The sequence below is a fragment of the Neoarius graeffei genome, chromosome 1 (genome assembly GCF_027579695.1).
Source record: "Neoarius graeffei isolate fNeoGra1 chromosome 1, fNeoGra1.pri, whole genome shotgun sequence".
NCBI lineage: Eukaryota > Metazoa > Chordata > Actinopteri > Siluriformes > Ariidae > Neoarius > Neoarius graeffei.
In genome coordinates this window covers 71,594,042-71,610,710 of record NC_083569.1, presented here as the reverse complement: position 1 = coordinate 71,610,710, position 16,669 = coordinate 71,594,042, and the positions used below count along the sequence as shown (strand labels likewise).

Sequence of the window (16,669 nt, the reverse complement as noted above, 5' to 3'; positions counted from 1 at the left end):
CCTTTAGAATTTTCTATATTTCTGCATAAATATGACCTAAAACATCATCAGATTTTCACACAAGTCCTAAAAGTAGATAAAGAGAACCCAGTTAAACAAATGAGACAAAAATATTATACTTGGCCATTTATTTATTGAGGAAAATGATCTAATATTATATATCTGTGAGTGGCAAAAGTATGTAAACCTTTGCTTTCAGTATCTGGTGTGACCCCCTTGTGCAGCAATAACTGCAACTAAACGTTTGCGGTAACTGTTGATCAGTCCTACACACCGGCTTGGAGGAATTTTAGCCCATTCCTCCGTACAGAACAGCTTCAACTCTGGGATGTTGGTGGGTTTCCTCACATGAACTGCTCGCTTCAGGTCCTTCCACAACATTTCGATTGGATTAAGGTCAGGACTTTGACTTGGCCATTCCAAAACATTCACTTTATTCTTCTTTAACCATTCTTTGGTAGAACGACTTGTGTGCTTAGGGTCATTGTCTTGCTGCATGACCCACCTTCTCTTGAGATTCCGTTCATGGACAGATGTCCTGACATTTTCCTTTAGAATTTGCTGGTATAATTCAGAATTCATTGTTCCATCAATGATGGCAAGCCGTCCTGGCCCAGATGCAGCAAAACAGGCCCAAACCATGATACTACCACCACCATGTTTCACAGATGGGATACGGTTCTTTTGCTGGAATGCAGTGTTTTCCTTTCTCCAAACATAACGCTTCTCATTTAAACTAAAATCTTCTATTTTGGTCTCATCCGTCCACAAAACATTTTTCCAGTAGCCTTCTGGCTTGTCCACGTGATCTTTAGCAAAAACTGCAGACGAGCAGCAATGTTAGTTTTTGGAGAGCAGTGGCTTTCTCCTTGCAACCCTGCCATGCACACCATTGTTGTTCAGTGTTCTCCTGATGGTGGACTCATGAACATTAACATTAGCCAATGTGAGAGAGGCCTTCAGTTGCTTAGAAGTTACCCTGGGGTCCTTTGTGACCTCGCCGACTATTACACGCCTTGCTCTTGGAGTGATCTTTGTTGGTCGACCACTCCTGGGGAGGGTAACAATGGTCTTGAATTTCCTCCATTTGTACACAATCTGTCTGACTGTGGATTGGTGGAGAATTTTCCAGCCTATTGAGCATCAGCAACGCTTTTTCTGAGGTCCTCAGAAATCTCCTTTGTTCGTGTCATGATACACTTCCACAAACATGTGTTGTGAAGATCGGACTTTGATAGATCCCTGTTCTTTAAATAAAACAGGGTGCCCACTCACACCTGATTGTCATCCCATTGATTGAAAACACCTGACTCTAATTTCACCTTCAAATTAACTGCTAATACTTTTGCCACTCACAGATATGTAATATTGGATCATTTTCCTCAATAAATAAATGACCAAGTATAATATTTTTGTCTAATTTGTTTAACTGGGTTCCCTTTATTTACTTTTAGGACTCATGTGAAAATCGGATGTTGTTTTAGGTCATATTTATGCAGAAATATAGAAAATTCTAAAGGGTTTGCAAACTTTCGAGTACCACTGTATATTACATTCAACGAGCATGATACTGAATGAGTCCAATATCATTCTAGCTGAATGGAATATATCTGATATACCACGAAAAATAGCCAGCCAATATTATTGAAATAACTTTGACTTCATCTTGGTTATTATTCACCGATCTTCACTTCGCCTTTGGTGAATAATTGTTAATACTTAATAGAGGAGAAAAAAGGAAAGAAAAAAGAAAGAAAAAACCGTGAACAGGGTTTTAAAAATGAAAAACAAATCAGGTGCCCTCATTAACAAGAATAATAGATTCTTACCTTCAGTCCTTCCACACTGACTGACTAAATCTTCAGGATTTAGCACTTCACTAGGTCTGGAAATGCAATTGTAAAGACATTAGCTGATAAAGAAAGATGTGCAGTGTGTGTGTGTGTACGTGCGTGTGTGTGTGAGAGAGAGAGAGAGAGAGAGAGAGACTCACTTTGTGACGGCCAGGCTGCAGGCAGCCTCTTTCTTTTTCCAGACACAGCCAAGTGGACGTGCACGTGCACACACTTCACAGGTAGGGTAAAGAGAGCAGCCTTCTGTACGCAACTTCACCAGAGAGTGAGGAGAACCGACCAGAGCCTCATCCTGAGAAGGAGTAAAAACCATCATAGCATGTCCTGTCTGTGTATAAGCGTTTGTTCTACATTTCCCATGAAAAACAGAAGTCAAACAGAAATAAAGTGGGTCTTGGTGATGCAGAGACTCAGTAGTTCAGACCAGGACTGCCATAGTCATCTTCAGAATAAGGCCGATGACATTGTTTATGGTATTATGAAATGTGTTCAAGTACTCTACATTCAGGGGTGGGAAGCAACGATGTACACCAAAAAAAAAAAAACCACAACCTTCGTTACTGTACTTAGAGTTTTCGGGTATCTGTACTTTAATAAAGTTGTCATAAAAATAAATACTCAAGTACTTTTACCCACTACATTTTAACACAACCATCTGTACATTCTACTCCTTACATTTTCAAATCAGTCTTGTTACTTCAATTCTAATGCATTTAAAGGGTATTATCATTTTTGTTGTTGCTGTCATTTTTTGCACCATTGCATGCCTTCCCAACATCAACACTGATTTCAACCTAAATGGATGGGACAATACCAGAGAAAAACTAGAAAAGCACTCGGAGAGCGCAGACCTCCGCCAAGAATCCTTTAAAAAAATCCGGGATCCAGAAGGTGATCCGGATCACCGCCAAAATTTAATGGATTGTTACTTGTGCCCAGTCACACCTCTGGAAAAAAATTTCAGAGCAATCCGTTCATAACTTTTTCCGTAATTTTGCTAACAGACAAACCAACCAACCGACCGACCGACAGACAGACAAACAAACAAACAAACAAACAAACGCTACCGAAAACATAACCTCCTTGGCAGAGGTAATTAAAAGACACTGAATACAGCAACCCAATCTGGCAACCCTGACTAAAACATGAGCTGCATTCAAATTTAGCAAACTGAGGCGAACAGGTTTTCTTCAAACTTTTAAATCTGAATGTTTTTATATAAACTTTCAAAACTGTTTGATTTAAATACCCAACTCTTCAGATGTATATGATGCATGTTCTTCAAACTCTTCAAATAAGTTATTAGCAAGCTGATAAAGTGCAGCTAGTAAGGTAAGGATAGCTATAAGTTATCATTCAATACAGCCGAGTTGTTGAGGTTGGCACACTGTACATCGACTGCATGTGCACGTGGTTTATTTATTTAGTACTTGACGATGAAAATATTTGCATTGGAGCATATTATGTATGGTATTATTTAATAATTAATTTAAGAATGTGTAGGGTTGCCGCCTTCAAAGTTATTTGGTTAACATGGGCAGCCATGGCCTGAGATTGAGCTGAAGTGCCCTTGAGCAATGCCACCTAACCCCCAACTGCTCCCCGGGCACTGCAGTATAGCTGCCCACTGCTCTGTGTGTGTGCGTGTGTGTGTGTGTGTGTGTGTGTGTGTGTGTGTGTGCTCATTGCTCACTGCTTCAGATGGGTTAAATTTCACTGTGTGCTTAAGTCTGTGCTTGAGTGTACATGTGACAAATAAAGACTTCTTGGCTTCCACGTGCACACGCCATCCCTCGAAATTATTATACATTACACGAGGTTCGGTTATCTTTTCATAGAAACAAGCCGGTAGAAGACGTCCTTCAAAGGACTACTTTCTACTTTTATACATCGAGTACAATTTCAGAGCCTGTACCTTTACTTGAGTAAAGAAGCTGAATCAGTACTTCATTTATCAGTCTTTTTTTAACAGGCGCATCTGTACTTCTGCTTACTGTAAGTAAAGAACGTGTGTACGTTTGCAACCTCGGCCTACACTAAGGTCATATTTAACACTTGGACTCGTTCAGTATATTCCATGCATGTTTATTAACTCTTTGGAAACGGCAACATAATCAGGCTGTCTTTCTATTTATCCTTGTGGCTCAGTTATATTTGTTTTTACCTTGTAGAGAAGGATATTGTTGATGGGCTCTGAGGCTGGAAAAAGAGGGAGCTCTTGCAGAAGAGTTGCATTCGGTCCCACTACTGCAATTCTATGAAGCTCTCCACGATCTTTAAAAATACAGTATATATGTTTTCATTAGATTTATAATGAAACAAAGGCCACTGAAGGACACCATGCACACACACATATCGTCATACACTTTCTTGCTTCATCATTAATTTTTTTCACCTGTCCCAAGATGTAGAACAGTAGCACTAAGCTTGCTGTTGCCGTTGAAGACAGGAGTCAGAGTTACAGCCAGTTTGGTGTATGTAACTCCACTCCTGACCATTAAGGGTGCTGATACGACACTGTTCTCCATGAGAGGGTGGTCTCGCATGAACGTCAGCACTTTATCAGGCAGCTTCAGAGATGAATCGATGCCCTCTGCTTTCAAAGCACTGTTCAGACACTGTGGCCAGAAAGTGAGAAAGAACAAGAAATTATTATGTTCTTTAAAAATGCATTAGAGGATGTAAAAGCAGTAAGCAATCTGCACACCTGGGGAATCAGCATTAAATACAACAAAGACCACAGGTTTATATAATGTTTATTGGCATAGTATGACTGTGGATGTTTACCTGGCCTGGTCTGGGAGTAGGCACTGGCTCTGGGTTCATCCAGTTTTCACAACTCTTCTTCAGCTCTTTAAATGGTCCATCCATGACTTTCGTGATGTCCTCCAGACTATACACACACACTGCAGACATTTCCTCCCTCTCCCTACACACACACACACACACACACACACACACAGTTTCATCTCATCAGTTCACATAATCAGTTATTTAGAATGCTAATAAGTGTAGCTAGCTTTAGATTGATCAATAGAAACTTTATTGATCATGAGGGAAGTTAAAGCATTACAGTAGTGGTAAAAAGACTGTCACAGATAACCATGAATGAGGTAGTTCTTCTACTACTAACTGTTTAATACTACTACCAGACATGTGGACTTGAGTCATGTGACTTGGACTCGAGTCAGACTCGAGTCACCATTTTGATGACTTGAGACTTGAAATCCCGAGATGAGGAATGACTTGCAACTCGACTCGGACTTGCACGCTGTTGACTCGAGACTTGACTTGGACTTGACAGTTTTAGCTTGCAGTGACTTGGCGTATCAGGTATAAATATTCTTCCCCCCCCCTCGATTTTGAATCCAAGTACACTCGTTATTATTTGAATGCGGTGTAGCTCCTTGTCCTAGGCCACGGCAGCTCAATCCACTAGCACTAGGTGTCACTCAAGCACTTCAACTGGTTCAAATGAAAAACCAAACGGTGATGGGCAACGAGGACGCTGAATGATGAACGGACGGATAAAAACATGATTCCCCGCGTAATTTCCTTTGGATTTAAAGAATACTCCAATACAGATGGCAAACGCATTGCTACGTGCAGAACATGTGGAGCCACAATTTCGGACAGCCAGTCAACCACATCAAACTTCATTCGTCACCTGAGGCTGCATAAGGACAAGTAAGTAACAAAGCTAGGCTACAGCTAGCAAGAATCTGTACAGGCTAGTTGGTGGCTAGAAGTGGAATGTGTTAATGTATTAACGCTGTCAAGGATTTGTTTTGCTTTGCTGAATATAAAATAGTGAAGTAGATTTTTTTATTGGATTGCTTTTGTGTTCAGTCTAGTGTTAGATTATGTGGGCTAGGCTACCAGTTAACACACATTGGGAAGGCATAGCCAGAAGGTGGTGATTTGGTCAGAGCAGAGAACGTTTACAAGATTGTTATAAAGGCTCTGGTCAGAACGACACAGACTTATGATAAGAACCGGACAGCAAAGGATAAAACGTGAATCAAATAAACAGTTACCCAGGCTGCAAACTAAGTATGTAAAACAGAAGTTCGCTCTTTGCAATGGGAAAGTCAGTGCTTGTCATGAAAGGCATTTAAACCACTGAGACGAGATGACTAGCAATGCAAGTTAAACCAGGCGTTTAACTGTTTGCTACGTACTGCACCAAGTCGTGGACGCTGTGCGATGTGTGTTATTAGTGCTGGGATTACGTGTCATCAGAGACATTCAATTCTATTCTCTTCCTCTCTCTGGTGTCATGTAGGCAATGTGAATAATGGGCCATTTGGGCTATGTAAAATGTAAGCTCAGCTGACGTTTTATAGCGCAGTACATCCCGACAGATTGGAGTGTAGCCTACTCCGACGCGAAGCATTATCCCACAGTCTTACCCAAACGACAGGGCACACAATGCCTCTACATAGCATGGCTTTACCAGTGCATTTATTAGTCTCTGGCGAGAAACCAAATTCGCCAAAAGCACGCAACTTGGATCTGGAGGATTCCGCTGAACATTCTGAAATTCACAACAACTGTTTATTCTACTATATTATACGGCTCTCTAGAATGTTGCCAGGGCTTCATTCTCACATTCTGGCCAGAGCCCTAGAGGACTCTGATTCTGGCTACATCGTCACAACGTTCTGTGTTTACTGAGGCTACCGGTATTTTAGCGAGTGTTTAGTGAATGCATTGTGGTCTAGCTAAACTGCTTAAGGGAACATCCTGGCTGGCTTGTATTAAACATTATACTGTGTATAAACAAATATGTTCAGATTAAATGAACTCAGACTTTGATATTGAAAATGATAAAAACATGTTAATGTCTACATGATTAAAAACAGAAAACAAGTAGGCCTACTAATTTTACATTTTTTTTCTTGTTTAGATTTGCAGAATATCTGAAGAACAAGATCATCCCAAGTGAGACAGAGCAGCCGTCCATTTCTGGATTCCTTACTGCAAAAAGATACACAGTACAATGCTACCCACCCACAACAAAAAGCCATCACAAATTCAATACTAACAGATTTGGTCATTGGATGCAACATCCCTCTCTCAGTAGTGGAGAACAGATATTTCCGGAATTTTTTGTCAGTTCGTTGGTCTCTCTCACACACACAAACGTACTCAAGTCACACTGTATTGTGTTAAAGGCATGTCATGTTGTATGTTGGGACAGTGCCTAACTTCAGAAGGAAAACCATTCTTTGATTCTAAAAGTACACAGATCATCTGTTAGCTTGGACTTTGAGTTTCATGTCTTAAAATGCACATGAAAAGCATTTTTATGTGAAAAATGACATGAATGAAATGAAAAGAAAATGATTTTTGTTACACAGTACCAGTACTAGTTTTGTTTAGAATTTTGTTTTAATTTCTCACTAATTTTCCAATAAAAAATTTAAGGAAATGGTCATACTTTCACTCATTCTCACACCCTTAGCCTCAGATGTACACTGACTCACTCAAACTAAACTCACTGAAAATTTAGGATGCTTTACTAACGTTAACTAACTAATCATTGTCTCCTCTGAGATTCTTTGTCTTGGGGCACAAGCTCTAAAACATTTTAAAATGGAAAAGAATGGGTGTACTGTAGTTACTTGTGCTGACTCTATGAATCATTGACATTACATTACATTTAGCAGACATTTTTATCCAAGGTGACTGGCAAAGGAGGACATACACTGCAGTGTGGAGAGGTAATACATTTGTGATCAAAAATGTGTTGATTGCCTGTAGAATAAATGGTGACTTGTTAGGGACTTGGAAAAAAATGAGACTTGGACTTGGACTCGACTTGGCTTGGGTAGGACTTGGACTTGACTTGGTCAAAAGTGCCTTGACTTGTGACTTGACTCGGACTTGAGTGGTAGGACTTGAGACTTACTTGTGACTTGCACATTAGTGACTTTGTCCCACTACTACTACTACTAATAATAATAATAATAATTTAACTATTAGTAGTTTAATAAAACTATTAGTAGTTCTAGTATTAATGGTTTAATACTACTTTTGTTTCCTTGGCTGTTTGAGTATTGGTACTTCAACAGAATATTACACTAAGTATTGCTGTCACTTGAACTTTCTTGTCTCAGGGTTTCTGCAGGCTTGAACAAGTTCAATTTAAGACTTTTTAAGACCTTTTTAAGACCATAACAGGTTAAATTTAAGACTTATGCTGCACAAAAAAAAAAAAGAAAATTGGGAGAGCCTGAATTACTTTCAAAATAACAAAATTTATTATCATTCACCAATGAACTCATTACATCCCTAGGGTGCGCGCTTAATGAGGAACTAAGTTGCAGTGGAGCCAAAGACATCCCGCAAATCACTTGAGGATGAGGCATTCGATTCTGTACGGTTTGTGTGTTGTAACGTTACAGTTCGCACGGAGTTAGCTGATACACCGTCTCAAGATGTGCTTGGACCTGACAACGGTGAACAAAATTGAGTGATGGCATGCGATTGTTGCAGACTTTTATGGGCAGCCTGGTGCTTCTCAGCTTTCGCGTGCGATTCCAGTGCCTTTACACCCAGGGTGCTGAGTTTGAGTGTTCTTTTGCACAATGTGCAGTACGCCTCAAACGGATTGTTTGGTACATGCTTTAACCAGGGCGGCACGGTGGTGTAGTGGTTAGCGCTGTCGCCTCACAGCAAGAAGGTCCGGGTTCGAGCCCCGTGGCCGGCGAGAGCCTTTCTGTGTGGAGTTTGCATGTTCTCCCCGTGTCCGCGTGGGTTTCCTCCGGGTGCTCCGGTTTCCCCCACAGTCCAAAGACATGCAGGTTAGGTTAACTGGTGACTCTAAATTGAGCGTAGGTGTGAATGTGAGTGTGAATGGTTGTCTGTGTCTATGTGTCAGCCCTGTGATGACCTGGCGACTTGTCCAGGGTGTACCCCGCCTTTCGCCCATAGTCAGCTGGGATAGGCTCCAGCTTGCCTGCGACCCTGTAGAAGGATAAAGCGGCTAGAGATAATGAGATGAGATGTTTTAACCAGTCTACGAAATCATTGCGTTCAAGCCAGCAGTCGTTAAACTTGCATTTGCCCATTTTGCTACAAACCGTGACAATCTCCCTCGCTTCTTTTAGGCTCTACTGTCTAAATGCACGCGTGCCATGCCCTGTGCATCACCATGCCAACCGTGCTAGACGCCGGATTCCACTGTGTCTCATTTGTAGTTTGCAGCGTAGCCTACTGATACTAAGTAGCACTGGCGGCTCGTTATATAGGGGTGATTTGGGCGACGCACTCCCAAACAGGGAGGGAGATTTTTTTTTTTTTTATCTACTACTACTACCACGGCAACAGTAATGTCATTGTCCAATCAGGCTAAGGTCGCGCCTGGTGTAGCCACGCCCTTTTGGGGCGATTTCTGTCAGGTTCAGATTTGCCCCAAAATCTCCCATTGACAGTAATGGTACGTACTTTTTTTTCGAAAATCATGCTCCCAATGCATTTTCTATTAGGTTTTATGTGCTAGCACAAGCAGCGTGCTTACGTCATACGCCTGTTGCGCGGGAAATGTGTGAACATTCTATGAACAAGATGGCGAGTGTTGAGTGCAACAATACGATAGCGTCTCTGAAAGAAGTTCCCTTTAGTCGTCGTACCAATGAGGAGAAAACGGCAATCAAACAGCTAGGACCTCCTAGACCGAATTTAAACATCAAGCAAGTGTCTACGAAGGGGGAGAAGACCTACTCAAGAGGTTTTAACAAGAACTGGTACCACTGGAAAACTTGGCTAGCTGGCTGTGATGTAGTCAATGCTTTTTTTTGCTACCCTTGCGTTCTCTTCCACCCTGGAAGTAGCACAGCAGACGGTACAGTGATATCTGATATTTGAATTTACTAGGCAAAAGTTTTTTTTTGTGTGTGTGTGTGTGTGTGTTACCAGTGGCAGTTGTTTTACCAATGGCAGTTTAACATTGCCATGTTTTTGTTTTACTAATGGCAGTTTAACATTGCCATGCTTGGAATATTTCAGTAGCCTCAAGTTCTCTCTGACTTGGTGTAAATTAAGCATATTTTCAATTTTTATATATTGTACAGTATGTGTTCATTGGAGCCAGCAGCACCTTACCTTTTTTCCAACTTGTTAAGCCAAGTTGCACTGACTACAAAACCTTGTGTAACCTTGTGTGTATATAGCTAAATAACTAAAGCCTTTTGTGTTCATTGACATGCTTGTAATACTTAAAATTTCTTTTTAAGGCATGGCTTTCTGGAGGAATTCTTGGGAAAAAAACTGCAGAATTTATTTAGAATTATTATTTGTTGCTAAAATGGTGCAATTCCATATAAAAAAAACATAATTAAGCTGCACATGTTTGTTTGATGGTTATGCTTTTCTTCATCTTTTCCAAAACTTAAATAAACACTTGTTTTGGATTTATATCCTGCCACTTTAATTGCATTCTTTAGAATGAAGAAATTAGAATATGTTTATAATTAAGAATTTGTGTCTACTTATTATAGAATACTGGAAAAATATGAGAAAATAAATGAGTAATGTAATATTAATTGATTGTGATGCCAAATGTTTTGCTTTGAAGGCTTCACAATGAATCTTCCTTAGTTTTAGCCTGGCAAGCCAGACTAAATGTGAATATTTGCCACTCGTAGGCAAAAATATTTTTGGCCGCTAGGCGGGTGGGTCTAGTTTACTAGGCTACCTAAGGGCCCGTTTACACGAGGACGCTGTCGGGTAAAAACGACTAAATATTTTATCAGAAGTGCCTTTCGTTTACACGAGGACGGCGTTTCCGAGGCTGAAAAACGGATAAAATTGAAAACGCCTTCCAAAGTGGATAAGTTTAAAAACGGCCCCCATTGCGTATCCGTCTAAACTACCCAATACGCGAAACTCTGCTCGGATCTGCTCACGTCGGGTACGCGTTTACGTCATACATGTGTCATATACTGTACATGCCAGCCCGGGAAGTAAGAAAGTAAGTGGGGGTGTCGTGGCTCAGATGGCTAAGGCACCATACCATAAAATCCAGGGACCCAGGTTCGGTTCCGACCCGAGGTCATTTCCCGATCCCTCCCCGTCTCTTTCTCCCACTCATTTCCTGTCTCTCTACACTGTCCTATCCAAAAAAAAAAAGTAAGAGCATGTCTGATTACATCGATCCAACAGACCTTCAAGCTGCTCTGTGTTTTAATGCAGTAGATGTGTTTTCCTGCTCACCCGCCCAGCTGGAGCTCCTCAGTTTGGTGTCGCCAAGTTACACGCACGCGCGCACACGCGTGTGCGTGCACGCGCGCGCCGCCTATTCAAGCCGCTCGTGAAACCATAAACCCGAGACTGAAAACAAAACTAGCAGCCGAACGGGTTTATTTTGCTGAGATGGACACTGCCTTTTCTCTTCTTCACCGAAACAAGAGTGAGTGTTACTTAATAAAGGCAGATTAAAAGAGTTTCGGTTTGCTCCTGCTCCTCCCTCGAGCACTACAGTACCTCAGCCGGACCGGTGTTCTGTAAAGTTATCCTAGCAAGTTCTCATGCAGACCGTTTTATTATTCAAAATAAGTCATTACAAATTATTTGACTCAGCCAAAGACTCGACCAATACGCACAAAACATAAAAATCGGCAAATGCGTGAAATTCTCACCGATTTTCTATCAGCCCAGCTGATCGGTGGGACAAAACTACTGTTGAATTTTCCTACCCTCCTGGATTTCGCGCATGCGTAGTAGGCTTGGTAGGATAACTTGACAGAACAGCGGCGCAGATGTGCAGATCAGACAAGACAGAAGACGTTGCGCATGCGTGCAGACATAGCGGAGACATTTATGCGTCACCGTATAGACGCAGATTTCCTCCTTGAAAACGGTCGTGTAGACGCGGAAAAAAGTGAGAACAAAAACGGACTTTTGCGTTTTTGTTTTATACCGTCCCCGTGTAAAGCGGGCCTTAGTTTGCCACCTTTAACTTGTTCAGTGTTGCCACCTAGTGGAGAGAAGATATTGTCTATATTGATATCTGAATTTACCAGGCAAAAACAAGTTCGGCCAATTGATTTGCTACAATTTACTTCAGTCCTGTGGACATTTATGGTCCGTGTAGACATAACGGGGGAAATTGCCCCCCCCCCCCCTGAAAAAAAATTCAGGAGCCGCCACTGTTAAATAGGCCTAGCCTATATGACTAATTATGAATATCACCAACGCATTTAACAAAAAAAAGCAAATGGGGTAAATGGATGTAAAGATTTAAGACTTCACAAAATTACATTTAAGACCTACAATGCAAAATATGCTCGTATTTTAGACTTTTTAAGGCCTTAAATTAGGATTATCAAATTTTAGACTTTTTAAGACTCCGCGGAAACCCTGTTGTCTAGAAGTTCAGCACTTTGTATACCTGACTTTTGCACTTCTTGTACATCGCTCTGGATAAGAGCATCTGCTAAATGCCAAGTAATGTACTAATAATAATCATAGTAGCAACAGCAGCAACAGTTTCTGCTACTACTGCTGACATTACCATTACCACCACCGCCAACATTTACAGAGTATAAAGAGTGCAGAGCTCCTCTCACAGAGCAATCAATTACAATAAAAAGACAAAGAGGTAAAAAGTAATTAATGACAAGACAAGATTTCTGCTATTTTAAATAATTTAAAAAATTAGTAAGCAATAGAATGTGTAACTGTGTATGTTACAGAAAAACTTGTACTGCAATTCCAGTAGTATGTGGTTCAGATTAAACTAAATGGGATGGGATCCAACATGATCCCCACTCACCACTGGGAAGTGAAGATACCGTAGAAGTGTGTGCTGCTGGGGTCTCCTGGCTGATGCTGTTTGGTAAAGACATCAGTCAAAACGTTAAAGCGCTGACCACTTCCTCGATCCTCACACACCAGCTGAGCCTTAAGGAATGTTGTCCAGCGTCTCTGTAAGGTCTTCATGCCCCCGATATCAGACTGAGAGAAAGAGTGATGTTAGAATGTGCACACAACTAACCATGAAGTGAAGGGATGTTGAGTCATTGCAGAAAAACTCTGAACAATCGAAATCTTATTTAAAAAACAACCCACCACAGACGTGGGCTCCTACCTTACATACTCGAGCCACCCTAGGCACTTTGACCTTGGCGTAAAGGTCATATTCTTTGGCCACCTCAGTAAAGAAGAAGTAGATCTTGTCGTCTTCGCCTGTTGGGTTGCTCTTTTGATCTTCTTGGATAAAGGCAGAGCTGACGAACTCTGGATCTGCACTCAGATAAAACGACTGAATTTCAGAGAAGTCATGGTAGAAAGTTAAACAATAATTGCAAAGTTAATCCATCTTCAGTCACTCTTGTATCTTGGTCAGTGGATCCAGAGCTGGTAACACTGGGTGTGATGTGGGGACACACAGCAGTCAACTGTTGTCATTTTATTTATTTATTTTTTTTTTTTTGGGGGGCGGCATTTCTGTAATTTGAGGTTCTACAAATGTCTGAATCCAATAATGTTTCACTTGTTGGAGCAAGTTGTGCACTAAGCTTTCAAATTTGCCTTGGTTATTCAATTAAGTGAAAGAAAGGCTAGATTTAGTACAATACTGCATATACCTGTTCATCAGTTTCTTCTTGTGCTACATTGGCATTTTGGATGCACCCTTAAATGAAAAACTAAATGAAAGTCAAAATCATACGTGTACATTTATAGATGACTGTTATCAGAGAACAATCTAGGCACTGAATGTATTTCTAAGAAAATAAAGGTTTAACGTAAACAATGTATTTTTTGGAAACAGAAAAACTTGCTCACAGCAGCACTGTTCCGTCCTGGTGCGAATGTAAATGCACCCTGCTATGTTCAAAGGTCATTTTAATTCGACAACTTTAAGCTGTTACATTTTTCATGACTGCCTCACCGGGTTCATTGTGCATATAAAACGAACAGAAAAAGTGATGCATTTTGGGATTTGGAGTTAATCATTATCTGAGTCATGCTTTTCTAATTTGGAAATACAAGGTGTTGGTGTACTACGGACCATAAGTATTTTTTCACAGGTTGAATGAAAATAAGAATTAAACAGCATTTAGCTGAAGTTATAAATTACGTGTAATGTTATTCTGTGTTTATTTATCCACAGAGATATTCAGCACACTTTGCACTTTCCCTAATTTTTGCCAAGCTGGAGGCAAGAGTAACAGATGGCCATAATGGCCAAAGGTTTCTTCAGTACTGGTGTCCATAATCAAACCCCCAGATAACTGTTAAAGCTTCACAATGGGAAACCTTCCATCCATCCATCCATCCATCCATCCATTATCTGTAGCCGCTTTATCCTGTTCTACAGGGTCGCAGGCAAGCTGGAGCCTATCCCAGCTGACTACGGGCGAAAGGCGGGGTACACCCTGGACAAGTCGCCAGGCCATCGCAGGGCTGACACATAGAGACAAACAACCATTCACACTCTCACATATGGTCAATTTAGAGTCACCAGTTAACCTAACCTGCATGTCTTTGGACTGTGGGGGAAACCGGAGCACCCGGAGGAAACCCACGCAGACACGGGGAGAACATGCAAACTCCACACAGAAAGGCCCTCGCCAGCCACTGAGCTTAGTGGGAAACCTAACCCAAGCTAATTTGTGAAAGTATTTCTGTATGCATTCATGTTGCGTGTGTCCATGTGTCTCACCACTGAGCCAGTTGATGGACCGTTCAGTCCGGATGCGCTCTTGCTCATTGCCTGTTGCTCTGGAGATGTCAAAGAGAGTGCCCAGGAAGTTACTTGTAGTAGCAGTGTACAGGATTCCCCCTGAGAGAGGAGGAGGAAAGAGATCAGAGTGGAAAGATGTAAGAATAAGGAGAACAAAACTACCAACAGGAGTTGCCGATATGAGGATATTTTTTATACAATTCAAACAATAAGGTATCACAATATATCAAAAATGTAATAAAATATGTTTGGAGTTCAGAAAGAGCAACAAGATGGAGGTCCATAAACACCGTAAAGTAATAATCTGTTACTATTATAGTAGGTAGTGTTTTATTTGGTTGGTCTTTTTTTGTTTAGAAGAAATATTAGAGTTGTTCAAGTTCATGTTCAGTTTGTCTTTGTGGACAGGACTGATTTTGGTTTTGTATGTTCCCATCCACAATATGCCAAATCTTATTTGCGTTTATGCTAGTTTACCTTTCACCGCTCAGTGCCATCCTACACATGCGTGTGTTTCATACCTGCTATGACTGCAGTGTAGTGTTGGCTGGGCTCAAAGGGGCATTTCCCTTTTCCAGTCTCCATCTTCTCCCTGCCATCCTCTGATCTTTCCAGAGTAAAGGTTGAGATATTCTGAATGAGAAAGAACAAAAGTCTTTAAAAAAAAATCTTGACTTCCAAACTCGCAAGCAAACTGCATATATAAAAACTGGAGCGAACGAAAGAGAAAAAAAACAGTGGCCAGTAGTCTCAAGCAACAAGAATGTTAATCGGATTGCATACAACTTGTCAGTCCATCCATCACTACACTTTAATCTCTCTCTCACGGTGGCAGAAAATCATGAACATGCCTGTTAATGTATTTGTACGTCTGTCGTATCAATGTGTCTTTGACCATGTATGCCTTTGTGTGTTTGTCCTGCAGGGTGATATCTGTCATGTGATGTTTGAATAGGTGGGGGATTATGCCAAGTTAATTTAGTTGTGGAGAGATGAACACACGCCAACACACTAGAGCAAAAACAACACACACACACACACACACACACACACACTTACTATAAAGGCACACTGGGGGTCGAAGGCATATGTGCCACAGGCATAAATGTGTCCATCTCCCAGGAACTCCAGCAGACGGATGTAGTTATTGCAGTCAGCCTGATGGGGACAGCAGAGAACAGACTGAGTAACAGAGTCGGACACCAGGAGGCAAAATGTATTACCAGTTTATAAAGAGCTAATTATTATACAGATAAACAGAACAAAATTACTTCACATGCATTACAGGTGATAACTGGGGGGGGGGACACCAGGCAGATATACAGCATAACAATCCATGACAAAATATAATGTCCTCCTCAGGAGATATTTAAAGATTATTACTGTGACAACACAGTATATGTTCACAATATATGAAATATAAACAAGACCTACAGTATAAATTCCATTAACACTACAACACACACACACAAGTACAATACCAGACAAAAGTTTGGACACACCTAACTGAATGTTTTTCTTTTCTTTATTGTTATTAATTAAAAGACACTTCCTGTCTTAAAGTAATGATGAATGTCATGTCTCTTTACTTAGTTGAGCGGTTCTTGACATAAAACCGATTACTCCAATTGTACCGTATAATAGGGCTATTTACTGTATTTTTTGAAACTTTTTTATTTTAACCATCTCATCTCATTATCTCTAGCCGCTTTATCCTGTTCTACAGGATTGCAGGCAAGCTGGAGCCTATCCCAACTGACTACGGGCGAAAGGCGGGGTACACCCTGGACAAGTCGCCAGGTCATCACAGGGCTGACACATAGACACAGACAACCATTCACACTCACATTCACACCTACGGTCAATTTAGAGTCACCAGTTAACCTAACCTGCATGTCTTTGGACTGTGGGGGAAACTGGAGCACCCGGAGGAAACCCACGCGGACACGGGGAGAACATGCAAACTCCACACAGAAAGGCCCTCGCCGGCCACGGGGCTCGAACCCGGACCTTCTTGCTGTGAGGCGACAGCGCTAACCACTACACCACCGTGCCGCCCCATTTTAACCATCTCATCTCATCTCATTATCTCTAGCCGCTTTATCCTTCTACAGGGTCGCAG

At 41.2% G+C, this 16,669-nt stretch overlaps 1 protein-coding gene across 2 annotated transcripts in view; it reads right to left on the bottom strand.

Moving 5' to 3' along the window:
- sema4f (sema domain, immunoglobulin domain (Ig), transmembrane domain (TM) and short cytoplasmic domain, (semaphorin) 4F) overlaps positions 1 to 16,669 on the bottom strand; it is a 114,757-nt gene that overhangs the window by 4,358 nt on the left and 93,730 nt on the right. For both annotated transcript variants that reach the window (XM_060919684.1, XM_060919771.1), the window contains exons 4-13: positions 15,607 to 15,705; positions 15,069 to 15,180; positions 14,527 to 14,646; positions 12,949 to 13,103; positions 12,634 to 12,815; positions 4,641 to 4,782; positions 4,249 to 4,471; positions 4,018 to 4,127; positions 1,994 to 2,145; positions 1,830 to 1,885 (exon numbers count right to left, since the gene is read on the bottom strand). In XM_060919684.1, coding sequence (XP_060775667.1) covers positions 1,830 to 1,885; positions 1,994 to 2,145; positions 4,018 to 4,127; positions 4,249 to 4,471; positions 4,641 to 4,782; positions 12,634 to 12,815; positions 12,949 to 13,103; positions 14,527 to 14,646; positions 15,069 to 15,180; positions 15,607 to 15,705 — 1,351 coding nt within the window. The remainder of the gene's footprint in view (positions 1 to 1,829; positions 1,886 to 1,993; positions 2,146 to 4,017; positions 4,128 to 4,248; positions 4,472 to 4,640; positions 4,783 to 12,633; positions 12,816 to 12,948; positions 13,104 to 14,526; positions 14,647 to 15,068; positions 15,181 to 15,606; positions 15,706 to 16,669) is intronic.